Genomic DNA, 23,512 nt, shown 5'->3' with positions numbered 1-23,512 from the left:
GTTGGGAACCCCAAGTGGAAGGTGTGATGCGTACAGCAGTAAGTTTCCCTCAGTTAGAAACCAAGGTTTATCGAACCAGTAGGAGTCAAGAAGCACGTTGAAGGTTGATGGCGGCGAGATGTAGTGCGGCGCAACACCAGGGATTCCGGCGCCAACGTGGAACCTGCACAACACAACCAAAGTACTTTGCCCCAACGAAACAGTGAGGTTGTCAATCTCACCGACTTGCTGTAACAAAGGATTAGATGTATAGTGTGGACGATGATTGTTTGCAGAGAACAGTAGAACAAGTATTGTAGTAGATTGTATTCGATGTAAAAGAATGGACCGGGGTCCACAGTTCACTAGTGGTGTCTCTCCCATAAGATAAATAGCATGTTGGGTGAACAAATTACAGTTGGGCAATTGACAAATAGAGAGGGCATGACAATGCACATACATGATATGATGAGTATTGTGAGATTTAATTGGGCATTACGACAAAGTACATAGACCGCTATCCAACATGCATCTATGCCTAAAAAGTCCACCTTCAGGTTATCATCCGAACCTCTTCCAGTATTAAGTTGCAAATAACAGACAATTGCATTAAGTATGGTGCGTAATGTAATCAATAACTACATCCTCGGACATAGCATCAATGTTTTATCCCTAGTGGCAACAGCACATCCACAACCTTAGAACTTTCTCATCTGTCCCAGATTTAATGGAGGCATGAACCCACTATCGAGCATAAATACTCCCTCTTGGAGTTAAGAGTAAAAACTTGGCCAGAGCCTCTACTAATAACGGAGAGCATGCAAGATCATAAACAACACATAGGTAAAAATTGATAATCAACATAACATAGTATTCTCTATCCTCGGATCCCAACAAACACAACATATAGCATTACAGATAGATGATCTTGATCATGTTAGGCAGCTCACAAGACCCGACAATGAAGCATAATGAGGAAAAGACAACCATCTAGCTACTGCTATGGACCCATAGTCCAGGGGTGAACTACTCACTCATCACTCCGGAGGCGACCATGGCGGTGTAGAGTCCTCCGGGAGATGAATCCCCTCTCCGGCAGGGTGCCGGAGGCGATCTCCTGAATCCCCCGAGATGGGATTGGCGGCGGCGGCATCTCTGGAAGGTTTTCCGTATCGTGGCTCTCGGTACTGGGGGTTTCACGACGAAGACTATATGTAGGCGGAAGGGCAGGTCAGGGGGCCACACGGGGGCCCCACAGGCTAGGGCCGCGCGGGCCCCCCTTGGGCCGCGCCGCCCTAGTGTGGCGGCGCCCCGTGGCCCCACTTCGTCTTCCCTTCGGTCTTCTGGAAGCTTCGTGGCAAAATAGGCCCCTGGGCGTTGATTTCGTCCAATTCCGAGAATATTTCCTTACTAGGATTTCTGAAACCAAAAACAGCAGAAAACAAAGAATCGGCTCTTCGGCATCTCGTTAATAGGTTAGTGCCGGAAAATGCATAAATATGACATAAAGTATGCGTAAAACATGTAGATATCATCAATAATGTGGCATGGAACATAAGAAATTATCGATACGTCGGAGACGTATCAGCATCCCCAAGCTTAGTTTACGCTCGTCAGAAGCGGTAAACGATAACAAAGATAATTTCTGGAGTGACATGCCATCATAACCTTGATCATACTATTGTAAGCATATGTAATGAATGCAGCGATCCAAACAATGTAAATGACATGAGTAAACAAATGAATCATATAGCAAAGACTTTTCATGAATAGTACTTCAAGACAAGCATCAATAAGTCTTGCATAAGAGTTAACTCATAAAGCAATAATTCAAAGTAAAGGCATTGAAGCAACACAAAGGAAGATTAAGTTTCAGCGGTTGCTTTCAACTTGTAACATGTATATCTCATGGATAGTTGTTAATATAGAGTAATATAACAAGTGCAATATGCAAGTATGTAGGAATCAATGCACAGTTCACACAAGTGTTTGCTTCTTGAGATGGAGAGAAATAGGTGAACTGACTCAACATGAAAGTAAAAGAATGGTCCTTCAAAGAGGAAAGCATTGATTGCTATATTTGTGCTAGAGCTTTTATTTTGAAAACAAGAAACAATTTTGTCACGGTAGTAATAAAGCATATGTGTTATGTAAATTATATCCTACAAGTTGCAAGCCTCATGCATAGTATATTAATAGTGCCCACACCTTGTCCTAATTAGTTCGGATTACCTGGATTATCATCGCAATGCACATGTTTTAACCAAGTGTCACAAAGGGGTACCTCTATGCCGCCTGTACAAAGGTCTAAGGAGAAAGCTCGCATTGGATTTCTCGCTATTGATTATTCTCAACTTAGACATCCATACCGGGACAACATAGACAACAGATAATGGACTCCTCTTTTATGCATAAGCATTCAACAATTGTTAATTTTCTCATATGAGATTGAGGATATTTGTCCAAAACTGAAACTTCCACCATGGATCATGGCTTTAGTTAGCGGCCCAATGTTCTTCTCTAACATTATGCATGCTCTAACCATTTTAGTGGTAAATCTCCCTTACTTCAGACAAGACGAACATGCATAGCAACTCACATGATATTCAACAAAGAGTAGTTGATGGCGTCCCCAGGAACATGGTTATCGCACAACAAGCAACTTAATAAGAGATAAAGTGCATAAGTACATATTCAATACCACAATAGTTTTTAGGCTATTTGTCCCATGTGCTATATATTGTAAATGTGAAGAATGGAAATTTTAAAGGTAGCACTCAAGCAATTTACTTTGGAATGGCGGAGAAATACCATGTAGTAGGTAGGTATGGTGGACACAAATGGCATAGTGGTTGGCTCAAGGATTTTGGATGCATGAGAAGTATTCCCTCTCGATACAAGGCTTAGGCTAGCAAGGTTTATTTGAAACAAACACAAGGATGAAGCGGTGCAGCAAAACTCACATAAAAGACATATTGTAAACATTATAAGACTCTACACCGTCTTCCTTGTTGTTCAAACTCAATACTAGAAATTATCTAGACCTTAGAGAGACCAATTATGCAAACCAAATTTTAGCAAGCTCTATGTATTTCTTCATTAATAGGTGCAAAGTATATGATGCAAGAGCTTAAACATGAGCACAACAATTGCCAAGTATCACATTATCCAAGACATTATAGCAGTTACTACATGTATCATTTTCCAATTCCAACCATATAACAATTTAACGAAGAAGAAACTTTCGCCATGAATATTATGAGTAAAGCCTAAGGACATATTTGTCCATATGCAACAGCGGAGCGTGTCTCTCTCCCACACAATGAATGCTAGGATCCATTTATTCAAACAAAAACAAAAACAAAAACAAACAGACGCTCCAAGCAAAGTACATAAGATGTGATGGAATAAAAATATAGTTTCACTAGAGGAACCTGATAATGTTGTCGATGAAGAAGGGGATGCCTTGGGCATCCCCAAGTTTAGACGCTTGAGTCTTCTTAATATATGCAGGGGTGAACCACCGGGGCATCCCCAAGCTTAGAGCTTTCACTCTCCTTGATCATATTGTATCATCTCCCTCTCTTGATCCTTGAAAACTTCCTCCACACCAAACTCAAAACAACTCATTAGAGGGTTAGTGCACAATTAAAATTTACATGTTCAGAGGTGACATGATCATTCTTAATACTTCTGGACATTGCACAAAGCTACTGAAAGTTAATGGAATCGAAAAATCCATCAAGCATAGCAAAACAGGCAATGCGAAATAAAAGGCAGAATCTGTCAAAACAGAACAGTTCGTAAAGACGAATTTTATTGAGGCACCAGACTTGCTCAAATGAAAATGCTCAAATTGAATGAAAGTTGCGTACATATCTGAGGATCACTCACGTAAATTGGCATAATTTTATGAGTTACCTACAGAGAATTAGGCCCAGATTCGTGACAGCAAAGAAATCTGTTTCTGCGCAGTAATCCAAATCTAGTATGAACCTTACTATCAACGACTTTACTTGGCACAACAATGCACAAAACTAAGATAAGGAGAGGTTGCTACAGTAGTAACAACTTCCAAGACTCAAATATAAAATAAAGGTGCAGAAGTAAAAACATGGGTTGTCTCCCATAAGCGCTTTTCTTTAACGCCTTTCAGCTAGGCGCAGAAAGTGTATATCAAGTATTATCAAGAGACGAAGCATCAACATCATAATTTGTTCTAATGATAGAATCAAAAGGTAACTTCATTCTCTTTCTAGGGAAGTGTTCCATACCTTTCTTGAGAGGAAATTGATATTTAATATTACCTTCCTTCATATCAATAATAGCACCAACAGTTCGAAGAAAAGGTCTTCCCAATATAATGGGACAAGATGCATTGCATTATATATCCAAGACAACAAAATCAACGGGGACAAGGTTATTGTTAACGGTAATGCGAACATTATCAACTCTCCCCAAAGGTTTCTTTGTAGAATTATCAGCAAGATTAACATCCAAATAACAATTTTTCAATGGTGGCAAGTCAAGCATATTATAAATTTTCTTAGGCATAACGGAAATACTTGCACCAAGATCACATAAAGCATTACAATCAAAATCATTGACCTTCATCTTAATGATGGGCTCCCAACCATCCTCTAGCTTCCTAGGAATAGAAGTTTCGCGTTCTAGTTTCTCTTCTCTAGCTTTTATGAGAGCATTTGTAATATGTTTCGTGAAAGCCAAATTTATAGCACTAGCATTAGGACTCTTAGCAAGTTTTTGTAAGAACTTTATAACTTCAGAGATGTGGCAATCATCAAAATCCAAACCATTATAATCTAAAGCAATGGGATCATTATCCCCAATGTTGGAAAAAATTTCAGCAGTTTTATCACAAGCAGTTTAATGAGCTTTTAGCGGTTTAGCAGTTTTTCACGCTTTGCATTAGAAGTGGAAACATTGCTAATACCAATTCTTTTACCATTAATAGTAGGAGGTGCAGCAACATGTGTAGCATTAGCATTACTAGTAGTGGTAATAGTCCAAACTTTAGCTATATTATCTTCTTTTTCATTTTCTTCTTTTTCCCACCTAGCACGCAATTCGGGCATCAATTTTATATTCTCATTAATTCTAACTTGGATGGCATTTGCTGTAGTAACAATTTTATTATCTATATCCTCAGGTTTAGCAGCCATTTTATTAATTAAAGAAGATTGTGACGCAGACATGTATGAGATTCGGTTTTCAGCATTTGCAAGTTTAGTTTGTAACCCAAAGATTTCCATATTCAGATTTTCAAGTTGATTTCCTATATTCTTCAACAAGGTAGATTGCTCATTCATAGTTTTAGTAAACAATTTATTTTGCTCATATTGTGATTGCATAAAGTTCTTGGTGGATCTTTCAATTTCTAACATCTTTTCCTCATTAGGTGAAGCATATCTACCATAAGAGTTACCATTAGCAGGATATGGCCTAGAATTATCATAATTGTTATTTTTAATGAAATTCACATCAACATATTCTTTTTGAGCAACTAATGAAGCTAACGGAACATTATTAGGATCAACATTTGTCCTACCATTCACAAGCATAGACATAATAGCATCAATCTTATCACTCAAGGAAGAGGTTTATTCGACAGAATTTACCTTTTTACCTTGTGGAGCTCTTTCCGTGTGCCATTCAGAGTAATTAATCATCATATTATCAAGAAGCTTTGTTGCTTCACCAAGAGTGATGGACATAAAGGTACCTCCAGCAGCTGAATCCAATAGGTTCCGCGAAGAAAAATTCAGTCCTGCATAAAAGGTTTGGATGATCATCCAAGTAGTCAGTCCATGGGTTGGGCAATTTTTAACCAAAGATTTCATTCTTTCCCATGCTTGTGCAACATGCTCAGTATCCAATTGTTTAAAATTCATTATGCTACTCCTCAAAGATATAATTTTAGGAGGGGGATAATATCTACCAATAAAAGCATCCTTGCATTTAGTCCATGAATCAATACTATTCTTAGGCAGAGATAGCAACCAATCTTTAGCTTTTCCTCTTAGTGAGAAAGGAAATAATTTTAATTTAATAATGTCACCATCTACATCCTTATACTTTTGCATTTCACAAAGTTCAACAAAATTATTGAGATGGGCAGCAGCATCATCAGAACTAACACCAGAAAATTGCTCTCGCATAACAAGATTCAGTAAAGCAGGTTTAATTTCAAAGAATTCCGCTGTAGTAGCAGGTGGAGTAATAGGTGTGCATAAGAAATCATTATTATTTGTGGTTGTGAAGTCACACAACTTAGTATTTTCAAGAGTACCCATTTTAGTAACAGTAAATAAAGCAAACTAGATAAAGTAAATGCAAGTAACTAATTTTTTTATGTTTTTAATATAGCAAACAAGATAGCAAATAAAGTAAAACTAGCAACTAATTTTTGTGTGTTTTGTTTTAGTGCAGCAGACAAAGTACTAAATAAAATAAAAGCAAGACAAAAACAAAGTAAACAGATTGGGATGTGGAGACTCCCCTTGCAGCGTGTCTTGATCTCCCTGGCAACGGCGCCAGAAATTTAGCTTGACACGCGTACAGCACGCGACCGTTGGGAAACCCAAGTGGAAGGTGTGATGCGTACAGCAGTAAGTTTCCCTCAGTTAGAAACCAAGGTTTATCGAACCAGTAGGAGTCAAGAAGCACGTTGAAGGTTGATGGCGGCGAGATGTAGTGCGGCGCAACACCAGGGATTCCGGCGCCAACGTGGAACCTGCACAACACAACCAAAGTACTTTGCCCCAACGAAACAGTGAGGTTGTCAATCTCACCGGCTTGCTGTAACAAAGGATTAGATGTATAGTGTGGATGATGATTGTTTGCAGAGAACAATAGAACAAGTATTGTAGTAGATTGTATTCGATGTAAAAGAATGGACCGGGGTCCACAGTTCACTAGTGGTGTCTCTCCCATAAGATAAATAGCATGTTGGGTGAACAAATTACAGTTGGGCAATTGACAAATAGAGAGGGCATGACAATGCACATACATGATATGATGAGTATTGTGAGATTTAATTGGGCATTACGACAAAGTACATAGACCGCTATCCAGCATGCATCTATGCCTAAAAAGTCCACCTTCAGGTTATCATCCGAACCCCTTCCAGTATTAAGTTGCGTATTAAGTTGCCAACAACAGACAACTGCATTAAGTATGGTGCGTAATGTAATCAATAACTACATCCTCAGACATAGCATCAATGTTTTATCCCTAGTGGCAACAGCACATCCACAACCTTAGAACTTTCTGTCATCGTCCTGCATTTAATGGAGGCATGAACCCACTATCGAGCATAAATACTCCCTCTTGGAGTTAAGAGTAAAAACTTGGCCAGAGCCTCTACTAATAACGGAGAGCATGCAAGATCATAAACAACACATAGGTAAAAATTGATAATCAACATAACATAGTATTCTCTATCCTCGGATCCCAACAAACACAACATATAGCATTACAGATAGATGATCTTGATCATGTTAGGCAGCTCAGAAGACCCGACAATGAAGCATAATGAGGAGAAGACAACCATCTAGCTACTGCTATGGACCCATAGTCCAGGGGTGAACTACTCACTCATCACTCCGGAGGCGACCATGGCGGTGTAGAGTCCTCCGGGAGATGAATCCCCTCTCCGGCAGGGTGCCGGAGGCGATCTCCTGAATCCCCCGAGATGGGATTGGCGGCGGCGGCATCTCTGGAAGGTTTTCCATATCGTGGCTCTCGGTACTGGGGGTTTCGCGACGAAGACTATATGTAGGCGGAAGGGCAGGTCAGGGGGCCACACGGGGGCCCCACAGGCTAGGGCCGCGCGGGCCCCCCTTGGGCCGCGCCGCGCCGCCCTAGTGTGGCGGCGCCCCGTGGCTCCACTTCGTCTTCCCTTCGGTCTTCTGGAAGCTTCGTGGCAAAATAGGCCCCTGGGCGTTGATTTCGTCCAATTCCGAGAATATTTCCTTACTAGGATTTCTGAAACCAAAAACAGCAGAAAACAAAGAATCGGCTCTTCGGCATCTCGTTAATAGGTTAGTGCCGGAAAATGCATAAATATGACATAAAGTATGCGTAAAACATGTAGATATCATCAATAATGTGGCATGGAACATAAGAAATTATCGATACGTCGGAGACGTATCAGTGGCCGACTTCTTAGCCATCCCACTGCGCCTGCGAGGAGATGGAGCGGATCGAGGAGGAGACGCGGGGACATGGAGGGAATCGGGGTTGAAGAGGACAGCAGCGGCTCTATGCGCTGCTCCTGACGGCCGGCAGCGGCGAAGGGCGAAAGAGGAATGGGAGGCGATGCGAGCGGCGACATGGAGGAGGCGAAGGAGCCGCGCTGGGATTGGGCAGCGGCCAGGGGGAAAGCTGGCTAGGGTTTTCACCGTGGAGACCCTTTTTATATGATGCGGTGAAAGCAATTGAACGGCTGAGATTCGAGGCAAGGCACAATCCGACGGCCACGAGGCGCAAATCGTTGTGAGGCCCCCTATGGGGGGCATCGTTTATACCTTTAGATTTAAACAGGCGAGTCTCGATGTAAACAAGCAGGGTGGGACTAAAACATGTTTCCTCTCGTGGAATAGCTCTAGGCGCTGGGTTTTCTTGCCGCGGAATCTTCACTGGTGCGAGCCGTTTGGCTGGGCCGACCCAAGAATACATCTGTAATGGGCAAGCCGCGAGCGTGATAGGTTCTATCGAAGCCGGCCAACATCGAGACGACGGGAGGGGATCGTTCGGGGGCCAAGGTCGGAAGGAATAAAACCTGAACCGGTACAATGGTAAAATGTAGTATTATGCCAATAGGTGGGAGAGCAAAACGGTCCAAGAAAAAGTGTTGACGAAATCAGAAACCTCAGCTCCTTTATTATTAGGTATATAAATATAGATATTAGGTATAGATATAGATATAGATATAGATAGAAGTAGAAAAAAAAACTTCGGCACAAAGGAATAAATCCGGAGGCGCCCGCACGCATCCATTGCACACGCCGCCGCCGCCGTCGCCGCCGCCGCATTACCGCAGCCGCGCCTTCGTTTTCTCCGCCGCCGCGCCTTCGTTTTCTCCGCCGCCGTCGTAGAGCCTGTTCGCCCTCACGCGGCCAGCGACCATGTCGAGTGGCCTGGATATGTCGCTAGACGACCTTATCATGCAATCCAAGTCCAGGCCCAGAGCCAGCCCCAGCCTCTCCTTCTCTTCCGGGCCCACTCGCCGGGCGGCGCCGTCCGCCCGGACCATGCCGTACCCGCCATCAGTCCCCAAGGTATGTCGTCGCGTTCACACTCCCTACCGGGCTTCAGGCCCTCCCTCCCTCCGCAAGAAACCCTAACGTCGCTAGCCGTTGCCCGCCCGTCCAGCCTGCCGCCGCCGACTCACCGTACGGTATCTACTCCGAGCACGTTGCCGCCATGGCAACCTCCCCGCCGCCGCCTCCGGTGGCCGCCCCGCGGACACTCGAGACGGGGACGAAGCTGCACGTCTCCAACCTCAACGCCAGTGTCACCGTCGAGGACGTCCAGGTGCTTGCCGTTCTTCTGTTGCTGTTACTGTTGCTCTTAAGATCCTCGCCGCAGGATACTACTCCCTTTCGCTCCAAATTAATTGAAGTTCGAGCTATGCTCTAAGTAACTTTTTTAAGTTTGACCAAGTTCATAGAAAAATATACCAATATCTACAACATCGAAATAGTTTCATTAGATTCATTGTATAATATATTTTCGTGCTATATGTATTTGAAGGTGTAGATATTATCACATTTTCTGCTGACTTGGTCAAACTACAGATGTTTTTTTAGTTAGGACAAAGCTTGAACTTTAACTAATTTGGAGTGGAGACAAGTCACGGCATTTCCAAAGACAGTAGTAGCTTTAGTTCCTCACTCTGTAGTTATGCTGAGTGGAGGTATGACTATCACACCATACTTTCTTGTGAAATGCTATTGCCATCCTAATTCTTGTCAATAACATATTCTTGTTTGTTTATTGTAATATGTAATATCTTAGCTATTCTTTGTAATACATCTGTAATGAACTTGAACTATGTGTTCCTTTCTCCTGTGTAGAGTATTTTCATTATAAATTCTTCACAATACAGTTTTTAATCACTATTGTCTCTATATACTCTAGTAATGTCGTTTGAGTGGCAACGTGAAAACCCTTGGTAATTAGGGTAAGGGTTCTTTGAGGAAGCCATCTCTTAGTGGCCGTGACTATTGACCAACGAATTTCATACTCCGTGTGAAAGATTGAGGTCTTAATTCATGTGTACTTCCTCTGGTCGAATCTCATCACCGTGGGAAGCATATGATCATAATTTCCGATCTTTGATCAATGATGTATACAGTATAGTCTCATGTCTTTGTAAGTTTTACAGTGTAAACTCATAAGAAACTATAGGTCCAACTGCAACATGGATGTTATGAAAGTTGAGTCACTCTGCTATGAAATCGATGTACTTTCAATCATGTATGCTGTACTAATGTCTAACACTGAACCATGTTCATTGTGACCACACTGGCTGGATCAGTCATGCGGCAATGCGACCATTGCTGTCATTCTGAACATTGTTTATTGTGATATATGTAACAACTTCATGGTTCAAATTAAAATTGTTTATTGTGTTTTTTCAAAGTAACACAAGTCCTGTAATACATGGTTCAAACTGAATCTTCTCGTCTTGAAAAGTAAAATGTATCATGTATTTGTTATCAACGCGAACAATACACAACTCTAAGCACATTAGGTTAATTGGGACTTCCCTCTGTACCATAATATAGATGTTATTACAACCAATATGTGAGTATTGGTTGTAATAAAATATATGAGTACACTGGTTGTATAAAACATCTTATATTATGACTGTAGCTGATGTGCTTTTGTTATCTTGTCAGGAACTCTTTTCAGAGATTGGTGAGCTCAAGCGTTATTCTGTTAACTATGACAGGGATGGGAAATCACAGGTATATTGTTGAGTACTGTCTCCTTTAACTATCTTATATCATCTCTACTTTGTACACCACCGATCTTTGACTCCTTTTCTTGTTAGGGAAGTGCGGAAGTTGTCTTTGCAAGGAAAGTGGATGCTCTGGATGCTATTGAGAGATACAATGGTGTTCAACTTGATGGGAAGGCAATGAAAATTGAGCTCATTGGAAGTAAGACCGAGCCGTGCTCAACGGTACCTTTATTGTACAACCATGTTTCTTCAAACTACAATGCAATTCCAAACAGGTTAGTTCTAACTGTTCTTGAATTTCTTATGTATGCACTGTCTTTTTTTAAACAATGAAATATCCTTTTCTCTTAGAGACTTTTTCTTACACCCGATGGTATTGGTATAATTGAAGGAATCTATCATTTTTTAATACAACAACATCAAAGCCTTTTTCCCAAGCAAGTTGTGGTAGGCTAGATATGAAACCCAACAGAAAAGAGAACTAAAACAAGGAGAAAGAAAGAAAAAGAAAAAATAAGAAAGAAGAAAGAAGGAAAAAAGGGGAAAAAAGGAAAGAGAAAAGAAGCGAGTGACTAAGGTTCTGGCACATAGATCGCTTATCTCCATGCAGTCCTATCAAGAGCCAAGACTTTAGGTACATTTCAATCCCTCAGGTCTCTTTTTATCGTCTCCGCCCATGTCAACTTTGGTCATCCTCTACCCCTTCTAGTATCCTCCACTCTTTAAAGTTCCATTGTTAACGGGAGCTTCTGGAGGCCTCCTTTGGATATGCCCAAACCACCTTAGTCGGTGTTGGACCAGCTTCTCATCAATCGGTGCCACCCCTAGCCTATCACGAATTACCTCGTTCCTAATCCGGTCCTTTCTTGTATGGCCGCACTATCCAACGCAGCATGCGCATCTCCGTGACACTCATTTGTTGGATATGTTGTCTTTTAGTGGGCCAACATTCTGCCCCATAAAGCATCACCAGTCTGAAAGCCGTCCTATAGAACTTACCTTTTAGCTTTTGTGGGACCTTTTTGTCACATAGGATACCAGATGCCTGCCTCTACTTTATCCACCCTGCATTGATCATGTGGCAAACATCTTCATCGATATCACCATTGCTTTGCAACATTGATCCCAAGTAACGGAAGTTGTCCCTCTTGGGCACTATTTTCCCTTCTAAACTGATATCCCCGTCTTCGCCACCAACACCACTAAAGTTGCATCGCATGTACTCAGTCTTGGTCCTGCTAAGTCTAAACCTCTTTGACTCCAAAGTTTGCCTCCATAGCTCGAACTTCCTATTCACGCCTACCCTAGTTTCATCTACTAGCACCACATCATCAGCAAAGAGCATACACCAAGGAATATCTCCTTGTATATCCTTGGTCACCTCATCCATCACCAAGGAAAACATGTATGGGCTCAAGGTTGACCCTTGATGTAGTCCTATCGTGATTGAGAAGGTATCGGTCTCACTATCACCTGCGCGAACACTTGTCATAACACGATCGTACATATCTCTGATGAGGGTAATGTACTTTGTTGGAATTTTGTGTTTCTCCAAAGCCTACCACATGATCGTCCTTGGTATCTTGTCATACGCCTTCTCCAAGTCGATGAAGACCATATGTAGGTCCTTCTGCCCCCTATACCTCTCCATAAGTTGGCGAAGTAAGAAAGTCGCCTCTGTAGTCGATCTCCCGGGCATAAAACCGAATTGGTTTTTAGTGACTTTCGTCACTCTCCTCAAGCGATGCTCGATGATTCTCTCCCAAACTTTCATAGTATGGCTCATAAGCTTAATCCCTCGTTAGTTAGTACAACTTTGAATATCTGCTTTATTCTTGAAGATAGGTACTAATATGCTTTTCCTCCACTCCCCGGGCATCTTGTTTGACCGAAAAATGTGGTTGAAAAGCTTAGTTAGCCATACTATTGCCACGTCTCCGAAGCTTCTCCACACCTCAATTGGGATACCATCAAGGCCGAGGGCCTTTCCTTCCTTTCATCCTTTTGAGGGCCTCTTTAACCTCAAGCTCTTGGATCCTCCGCACAAAACGCCTACTGTGTCGTCAAAGGAGTCATCTAGCTTAGGCATAGTGCCCTCGTTCCCATCGTTGAATAACCCATCAAAGTACTCTCTCCATCTATTTTTGATCTCTTCATTTTTCACTAGAAGTCAATTAGCCTTGTCCTTGATACATTTAACTTGGTTGAGGTCCCTTGTCTTCCTCTCACGAATTTTCGCCATCTTGTAGATATCCTTCTCGCCTTCCTTTGTACCTAGTCTTATAGCTCCTCATAGGCCCACCCCCTTGCTCCACTCACAACTCGCCTTGCCTTCTTCTTGGCCTCTTTATACTTCACCATGTTGCTTGTGCTTCTATCATGGTGCCAACTCTTGTAGCACTCATTCTTCTCCTTGATATCCCTTTGGACATCCTCATTCCACCACCATGTGTCCTTAGCTTGTGACTTCTTACCCTTGGTCACTCCAAGCACCTCCCTAGCTACCTTCTGAATGCACGTACCCATCTTCACCCACATGCTATCCGCATCTCCCTCTTCGTCCCATGGTCCTTCCGTGATCATCCTCTCCCTAAAGATTTATTGTGCATCATTTTTTAATGCATCATATTATTAAGTGTGTCCTGAACCATAAACATTTACCCAAATGGAAGTTTAGAAGAGTGTGGAGATACAAATGTTTAGACTCTGATACACTTGCTGATGTTTGTCAATGTGTCCAATTGTTTCGTCGGTAACACTTGAGAGATCGCTGTTGATGTGACCTAAGGTTAAGGGGTTGGCCCAATCTCACGAAATTGACCCAAGGTGGGGGATGAGGAGATGGGGGAGAACAAAATCCAAAAGCAAACACAGCCACACCAACCCAATACAAACCTGATTTGAACTCCCTTAGTTGGTTAGACTAAGCCAATAGAGTCAACCCATGGAGAGATTCAAAGGTAGAATCCATGGAGTGAAAGATTGGTGATGGAGAGCAAACTCAAGAGCATGAATGAGAGTGGGAACATTAGAATCATTCATGAACCAAGTTGGATCCACAGGAGTAGGCTTGATACATAGGATTTGGGGGTCCTAGTAGTAGATGAGACAAAGCGCAAGCATAAACTCAAATCTTAGTCTAACCCTAGATTACAAGGCAGAATCATAGTTTGAGTCGTAGGAATTGACAAGTTCCGGTGTTAAAACCGGCACAGCCGGACTGTGTGCCGGAACAGTTTCGGCGAGAGGACCGGTGGAGGTTCCAGTTTACTGGAACGTGTTACTGTAAGCAGTTCTGGCGAAACCGGTCTGGTTCCGGCGGACCGGAATGGTTCCGGCGCAGGGTCCGGCGCTGCCGGTTCTAGCGCCGGTTTGCTCTAGTTCTTCCTTTCCTCGTTTTCCCCTCCCTTGATGGCTTGGCTTCCTTGGAGGTTTTCCTCTTAGATGTACCTAATCATTGTTCAGGAATTCGTTAAGTGGTAATGGCTCGCTCGGCCACTGAATAGCGATTAATCGGCCAATTCGCCAGGTAATCGGCCGATTATCGGCTCAGCCACTAAGTAGCGATTAACTGGCCATTTAATCGGTGATTCGGCTGAATTCTTGAACAATGAACCTAATTACACATAAGGCATTCTGATGAAGTAGCAAGCCATTCAAAGGGAGGTTAGATCAAGCATGGTAAGGAGCGAGTTCACCTCTTGTTGAAGTGCATTGGTGCGTGCTTGCATCATCGGTCCACTTGGAGGACTAGTTGGTCTTAGTTTAGTCTTGACCTTTGGAGGGGCTACATCACCTAGTGATCATGTAGCCATAGTGAGTAGGTGTGCTCCTAGTGCAGCTGCAAGATAGTATTTACAAAATTAAGTTGTTCAGTCCATTTTTTTCAATAATCCGGTGATGATTGCAGCCTGTATTATAGGGCTTTGGTTTGCTGCTGACAAATGCGAAGCCAAGGATTGTTTTGTAGCTCAACGTTGTTGGGGCTAGCCTATCTACTAGCTCTCCGACGGACTATCTTTCTCTATCTGAAGATATGAGCTTCACACTCACAGCTCTTTCTCGATGTTCACACACACGTACACACACATGGCTTATACTACTAGGAAGCTTGTGCTTCACACAAACATACACATAAGGCTTCTACTAGTAGGAAGCTTTGTTAGATATCACAAGTGTACCAAGCTTAGTTACATGGGAAGGGTGCTACCCCTATTTATGCTTGTACATGGCCCATTGGATTGTTTCCATGTGGCACAATCCAAACCCTACACCATACTCCTAGAATACTCTACAAACTCTAGATATTTCATACTACTACTAACTATCTCACTCTAGAACATTCTCCATTCTAGAGTTCTCTCTACATAACCTGGATATTTCATGACTAAGCTATCTCCTACTAGCCAACTACATTGACAAGATTACTCCTAACAATCTCCCACGTAATCTTGTCATATCAACTATATCCCCTAATCCAAATCACCTGGACCATGCACTTCATCTTGTAACGGCCTCACACTTACTCTTCCACTTCAGAATGGCATCACAATACCGTCATTGGCTTCACACCAACTTTTCTAGAGACAATGGCATCACACGGTAGTGGTTGGCCTCACACCGACGCCCTCTACAACGATGGTATCACACTACCGCATGTGCACACTCCGATTTCATCTTGTCATGGAAAGACACTCTTATATTGCCGGTCCCCACGACATCTTGCCGTAACATCACACTGCAACATTTGTTGGCTTCACACCAACTCTCTCCATGAAGACAATGACATCATACCACAGCCGGCATCGCACCGATCCTCCTAAAGATGACAACATCACACCGCCATCTTGTTGCTGATAACGCCCTCACAGCGCCTTCACCACGCTGTCTTGCCGCATCTTCACGCCGAAGCATTTTGTTGGCTTCGCACCAACTCTCCATAATGACGATGGCATCGCCGCACCGCTATTGGCACCTAGCGGCATTGCATCGCCGGCGCTGCCTGGCGACACCATTACACCGTCGTATCACTGCCATCTCATTCTTGTGGCATTGCACCGCTAGCTGCTAGTGGAGTGACACCACCGGTGAGCTCCACCTTGTGCCATTGTACTCCACCTCGCATGGAGTCCGCCGCTACCGCCTCGGATCTTGAGGCTCTAATACCAACGGTTGGGTCTAGGCTATCTACTAGCTCTCCTCCGGACTATCTCTCTCTATCTGAAGATATGAGCTTCACACTCATAGCTCTCTCTCTTCATGTGCTTCGCACACACGTACACACACATGGATTATACTACTAGGAAGCTTGTGTTTCACACGCACGTACACATAAGGCTGCTACTAGTAGAAATGTTTGTTAGATATCTCAAGTGTACCAAGCTTAGTTACATGGGAAGGGTGCTACCCCTATTTATGCTTGTACATGACCCCTTGGATTGTTGCCATCTGGCACAATACAAACCCTACACCATACTTTTATAATACTCTACAAACTCTAGATATTTCATACTACTCCTAACCATCTCACTCTAGAACATTCCCCATTCTAGAGTTTTCTCTACATAATCTGGATACTTCACGGCTAAGCTAGCTCCTTATACTAGCCAACTACATTGATAAGATTATTCCTAACAAAGGTGTCCCGTTAACCAGACACAGTTTCCACTCTGTAACTGATTTATAGCTTAAAATTTTCCCCATCTGTGCATACGGCGATTCTGCAGCTCTTCAATTGGCTTCAATCGATATCGTAAAATGAGAAACAGAGAATGTTGTGGTACATCTTAGGTCAACCATGGACATGGGCAAAAAGTAAAACAAAGAAAAAAATGTTGTTGAATGATTACATAAGTGGAAAGATTTATCTATACCCCTATATAATGTAGCAGTTTTAAACTATGCTTTGAGCATGAATCCTAACCGTTCGACGGCTAAATCTAATTGCCTACGGCAGCCGGATTCGCTGTGAACAGTACACTGCCTGTTCGGCATTGCCCTAGAACCATCGCGTGCCCTTCTCTGAAAAAAGATGTGTGCATGCCTGAAACAACTTTGTGGGCCATGATGTATGAATTGAAGAGATGGCTGTGGGAAGAATGAGAATGAGAAAGTAAAATAGACAATCATATAGTTTGTGGGTTACACAGGATAGACTTTTTAACAGCCGACAAGGCTGAGGGATTCCGGCGTTGCCTCAATACCAGGCTACTGCCACCACTCTGAATACTTGTACATTCGCGTGCGCTCTTTGGAATTTTCTAGCTCTCACATGAGAGTGTCCATGCAGCACTAGCTAGCGACCCGCTAGAAACATTGTTTTCATCAAGCTACCAACCAGCATGATCGAGACACGAAAGGCAGGCAGCCACTGTAAAGGCACATAAATAATTAATTATGAGAAACGGAAATTCTGAGAAAATCATTCGTAATTACATGGATCAGCTTCTATTTTCTCTTATAAATCTATCTTACTAATATTGGAATGTGATTTTTCCTTAGATTTTACAAATAATTTTCATGTGCACAAATCTAAGCAATCAAAGTTCAAATAGTTCCTTGATTTATATCGATGAACAACCTCCATATTGGAGTATTATTTTTGTTTTGGAAAGCCAGAAGCAGGTTATTCATATTTCTCACATTTTATAAAGTTATGCTTCCCACAATTATCATTTATTAGTAAGTGGAATAACTCCATTTATCACATTTAAAATTAAATGCTTACAATTTAATTTCTTCAATAAAAAATTGAAGTTTTAGGTTTGTCCTAAGTAAAAAAAATCGAAGGGGGCCAGATTTGTAGAAAAATACGTAAATATCTATGATTTCAAATCTGTAGTACTAAATATAGTTTTCAAAATTCTAGAAACTAGATTGTCTAGATTCGGACAAATTTAAAGTTGTTTGTCTTCCGACAGTCCTAGAAATTAAATCATTTTAAAATGGAGGAAGTAATATTTATACACGTTTACCTTGAGATATTTCGTGAAATTATCATATCTAGGCATGTACACAAACTACTCGCGGATGTGTGAGTATGTTAACCTATGCATCTTGCTTAAAAAATAGCACTAAATACTAGGCATTCATTCGCATGTACCCTTAACTAGTACCAAAAATGCTAGAGCTAACTAAAAACCTGTGCATAATTAACGAATACAGTGCTATAGGTGTTGCTTTAGGATTTGTGCACCTTGGTAAGAAGAATTACTATCTTTAATGTTATGACCTGTTTCCTAAATGGATTTATGCTGACAGAGACGACAGGTGTCTTCACTTTTGTACTTCAACACCTTGCCATGTCAGCAACTTAATTTAACAAATATAGGAAAATCGTGTATAATCGGGAAAAGTAATAGTTAAAACTCAATTATTTTTGGAAAATCGAAGGAAAACATATTTTCCAGGTTGACATTGAATTTTTCAGTTCAAATATCAGGATTTGTCCTCTAAATCACCTCATTATTATCTAAACTAGTAAGATGCACATGCCTTGCACGTGAGGGCTCAGTAATGAAAGTACGACATATTGATTGAAAGATGTCTCATAATTAAGTACCCCGCTTTGACCTTCGTATGCGAAACATGAATGACCATTTATAAATATGTAGTCTCAAAACAACTATAGATTTATAAACAATGATAGTTCTATTAAGAAAAAGAAAGTGAGAATATTTTAAGCATAGAAGATATATTGTAGAATGATGGAGAAGTGTATTTTGAGGTCCGTGCATAATGTTCATGCTGCTAAAGGCTAACAATAGAATCATCTAGAGATGCTAGACATGAAATTATAATCTATTGTACTGAAACAGATCCAACGGACAACAATGTTAGGTTTTGCCGATCTATATCAAACCGTCGATATTCAACATTGTTCGTACTCTATATAATGCTATTTTTTAATTAATGTGAGCCAGATTTTTTTACGATATAGGGTTTAAGTGCATTACACCAAATGGCCTCTTCATCGATCAGAAACACACATATATACACATGTTCACAAACTACTCACTCCGCACGTGCAACACACGTTTCACCGAGCAATATATATAAGAAGTCGTTGAGCAATATATATAAGAAGTCGTTTGGAAGCCAGGCTTTCATTTCGTTTGTAGCATTTTGAAATGAATACATTTATATTGTAATTTCAGAAATGGACACTTGTTTGGCTGCCACAGGAATTGCAAATGATAGCAGAATTTAATATTGAATTTGTAAATAGCTTTCATAGAGAAACGCAAATGGCAGGTCTCAGCTCGGAATTGTGTTTACCCATAGCGTCATACATTTTGCTGGATTTCCTAAATGAAATGACGGCCCAATTCCGTGGCAACCAAACAGTCCACCTATGGAATTCCAAAATGAATTCCAGGATTCCAAGCCCAAATGATGGATACCAAACGACTTCTAAGCTCGATCCTATCCTATTAAGCTTGCAATTTGAAAGTTTGTATTATCACTTGATTGCAGCAGAATCTGAAATCGTAAAATCAGAATTCTTTGGGTAGTAACCAGAAGATCAAACAAATTGGTGCTCACCAGCGAAGGACATTCCAGAAAGCACTTCCTGCTAATTCCAATCTGAGATGAAAAAAATGAGCAGTAATGACTAATGACCGCTAACCAGATCCTATTCGCTCAATAAAGAAACTTCGTTTCCTGCATTCGGCAATTTGCACAAGAACAGCGCATACCTGCATCTGACTGAGTCAATCATCAGTAATCGGAATCCAAGAAGATAAGTGCTGGTAAAAGTGAGGAACAAAATCGTTTACATCTACAACCACCCTGATTGAATACGTTGAAGGAAGGCAAGCAATTACAAGAAGGTGTACGTTGGTCGTAATCGTTTGCACATACAGGCAAAACAACTACTCAGCAGCTTGAACTTGACCTTGATCGGCGGCGCGGCAGAAAGTCTGCCATCCCTGCTACAACAGCGATTGCCGCCGCTGCCATCTCCTGATCGGAACTGCTGGAACATAGTGGGGCTGTGGGGCTCGAAGAGAGGAAGGCGTCGTCTGGTTGACAATGTGAGGCGCAGTTGCTCACCGGGACGGTGTTTGCACCACGGGCGATAATGGTGGTGTGGTCAGCGCTCAGCGGTGGTTCGAGGTCCTGGGGCGGAACAAAGAAGATCCTTTGAGGAGGAAGGACGTGTGATGGGAATCCTGGATTAGCAGAAGGTGGACAAGATTAGGAGCAAAAACCTCTCTCCACCACAACCAGCATGCTGCCCGGCTCCCTCTCCTTTCCCTGCGGCTTTCTCATCCCGCCCGCTCGTCGTCACCGTGTTGGACGCCCTCAATGGGAGCCTGACGTCCACCGCTTGACCTCTGCCTCCCGCGCCCGCACCCTACTCAGCTCGGCTGAGCTCGCCACATACCTCCCCTGGTTCGCCTCCTCGCCCAAGCACCGCTGCCATCGGAGCCTCGCCACCATCCCGCGCCACCGCTCTGTTCTAATCGGTTCCGCACGGCACCATGTCCTTCCAGCGAGTTCCACTCGGCCTGCTCGCGTGCGCCAGCTACAGCACGACTCGTGCGCAGCCGCTCCTTGCCGAGCTATCGGCGACCACGTCGCTCTCCGTCCGGCTACACCTCGACCATGTCCTGTTCCCACGCCTACCTGCTCTGCTCTACTCATGTTGCAACATTGGCCCACGAAGTATCACCCGTGAGCCTCTTTTCCAGGGGAGGAGCACGCTACGCGAGTAACGAAGACTGTTCTAGAATATTGTGGAGACATATGCCATTTACTGTTTGTGGCGAATCCGGTCGTTCTCAACTGTTGGATTTAAGAGACCAACGGCTGAAATTGATGCTTTAGTCTCAGTTCAAAACTGCTCCATTATATAGGGGTATAGAAAACTGCCAATCTCTATAACTACTCCCTCCGGTCCGAAAAAAGTGTCGGCCGGTTGTATAAGTACGTTTTACAATAAAGTCCTTGTGAAATCAGAAAAATCAAGTCATTCCTCCTGTAGTCGCCACCAGTTCCCTGTACTCGTTCTACCAAACTCCATCTCGAGCACGGAGGGAAGCTGAGAGGAGAGAGGGCGCGGGGCTCCGCAGCACCCACAAGTGGCCGAGACGAGTGAGAAGGGCGGGCTGGAGTAGGCTCCGACGAGGTTGGTCGGCTGCTTGCTCCTTCTCGCCGTGTGTGCTTCCCGGAATAGTCTCCATCTCGAGCGCTGGCTTCAGCTGCTGCTTGGGCTCCCTACCGACGTCATACGGGTCCGCCATGGCGAGGAAGGTCGCTGGCTCACTGCTTCCTTCTGGCATCGCGACCACAGGATCTGGCCCGCCTGGCCTCGCGACGACCGGATCTGGCGCGTCTGGCCTCGCGACCATCGGATCTGGCGTGTCCGGCCTCGCAACGACCAGAGGGCGGGCCGACGCCAGATCCGCTGATTCTTCGTCGGCTCATAGAGCAAAAAGTCGGTTCTTTTGTGGAGGGTTAGCTGCCAACAGAAGGTGGAGGGGAGAAGAGAAAGTGAGTGGAGAAGAGCGTAGGGGGTCGAATGCAGGCTGCTGCGGGCTGCGCTTGCCGGTTGAGATCTGACGAGCGAAGATTGTGGATTGCGGGTTAATCAAAGTAAAAGACGGAAGGTTGTTTTTGCAAAATGAACAGTTCGACATGTTTTCCGGATTGGAGGGAGTATAATTTTAGAGGATTGTCTGAAAACGGCCCCTTCCTCCTGTAAATATACAGGCAAACATTCTCGTATGGAGTAAGCTGTATCCAGGAAATTGACAGGGCAGGGAGAGCGGGAGGGACATCTCTGATTCTGCAGTCGGGAGGGCCCGGGAGTAGAAGCAGCAGCACGGCTGGTCAGAAAGGGGAGGCAGTTAGGAAGTAGGGGGAGGAGAAGGTGACATTTGCTGGCTGGCTGGGAAGGAGAAGCCCTCGCAGCAAAAAAGATACTGGGAAAGGGGAAGGGGAATTGCTCGTGGCGGACGTGCGCGCTGCTGTGGGTGGTGCTCGCAGGTGGTGGGCTGGCGCTGGAACGGGAGGAGCTCGCAGCCAAAAAGATAGTGGGGAAAGGATAAGGGTGGGAAAGGTAATAGGAAATAAAACAGAATCGTTCGTCTCACCTCACCGACAAGTGGATCCTGCATGGAAACAACATCCAGGCAGCAGTTTACAGGATCGGACTCTGTGCAACAGCACTCAGCCTCTATTTTTTTTACAGGTTTAGAGGGTCTGCTAGCGTTTCTCTGACCTCTTACAGCCGAAAGCAGGGTTATGGGTGCACATATTGTAACAAATGTGCTCTTGATTCACGAGTGGACTTCATGAAACACTATTCTAGAAAGTTGACCTATATGCTGCTAGACGAATGGATTTAATGACTTTCCTGAAGAGAGTTTGATATAGCTAGTCCAAAAGCCAGAAGCCAGAGTTTTTGACCTCATAGAAAAGGCACAAAATGCTAATTGTGGAGTAGTGGTTGTTGCTCATTATCATCAGATTAGCAAACTGATTCCATCCATGTCTGTAGATACTGACCGAGTTGTACATTTTACAGATTATTAACATGCACAGCACAGCCTGTAATATTACGAAAGGCATTCTTTTGTTGTGAGACACCATATGGCAACAACTTCCCATAGCCCTGCCTGCTTGTATTTGGGACCGACTTTGCTGTCTGCAAGCATTTTCTGTAGTGAATGTAAAACCAGTTTTATTGTTCCGCATGCTCTTCCAAGATACTAGTACATGTTTTACACCACACGCTCATCACTTTGGTACTCTTTGCAGTCTGCCTCAAAGAGGAGGCCCGAGAGGGCCATTTCATGGTAATGGTTGTCCTGGAGGCAGTGGTCAGGGCGGTGCTGGCCAAAGAGGAATTTCTCGAGGTAGTGGTCGTCCTGGAAACACTGTCCAAGGCGGTGGTGGGCAGGGACAGGGGAGAGCAAGAGGGCATGGTCGCAACCGTGTGCAGGCGTCTGCTGCAGATCTTGATGCTGAACTGGAGCAGTATCATGCATCAGCAGTGAAGCAGAAATGAGGATCTGATGTTACATATATATGGGTGGGGTGGTGCTGAAACAGCACATCTGAGTTGGTAGTGTTTGCTGTTAGTCTTCACTTACCCTGCTCTACATTTGCGCTTGTCATATACCTACTCCTAGTGCTGGATACGTCCTGTTCTATTGCCTAATTTTGGAACTTTGGTGTTGTTTAAGAGTCGAATGTTTGTTCAGTTCTGTTTGCAGTGTCTGAAAACCATTTTGTTGTCAACTCTCGGGTTTTATAGAGTCGTGCTATTTGACCTCCTGGGTGCAGAATAGTTACCCACCCTCTATCTTTACAGCAGTGAATGATTTCTACGTCATGTAAAATTTTGTCTTGGTTCATAAGTTGTTCATAAGTTGAATAGAACATAAGAAAAAATAGAAATGGCCAATTATTTGCTGTTTACGTGATGTACAAAAATATGATATAAAATATGTATTTTTGGTGTTTTTTACACTGCCATATGTCATTGTTTTGTTGTGAGAAAATATGAATGTAATTATTTAAATTGAA

General features: G+C 43.1%; 1 protein-coding gene across 1 annotated transcript; it reads left to right on the top strand.

The window, feature by feature from the left end:
* The first annotated feature begins 8,957 nt into the window (after positions 1-8,957).
* On the top strand, positions 8,958-23,260 carry LOC127333538 (THO complex subunit 4A). Its single transcript, XM_051359919.2, has 5 exons — positions 8,958-9,281; positions 9,376-9,537; positions 10,908-10,976; positions 11,063-11,247; positions 22,742-23,260. The coding sequence occupies exons 1-5, from the start codon at positions 9,129-9,131 to the stop codon at positions 22,989-22,991; spliced, it is 819 nt and encodes a 272-aa protein (XP_051215879.1). The 5' UTR covers positions 8,958-9,128; the 3' UTR covers positions 22,992-23,260.
* The last annotated feature ends 252 nt before the right edge of the window (positions 23,261-23,512 follow it).

The sequence above is a fragment of the Lolium perenne genome, chromosome 2, assembly GCF_019359855.2.
Source record: "Lolium perenne isolate Kyuss_39 chromosome 2, Kyuss_2.0, whole genome shotgun sequence".
Lineage (NCBI taxonomy): Eukaryota > Viridiplantae > Streptophyta > Magnoliopsida > Poales > Poaceae > Lolium > Lolium perenne.
This window is presented reverse-complemented; position numbering and strand designations above follow the sequence as displayed.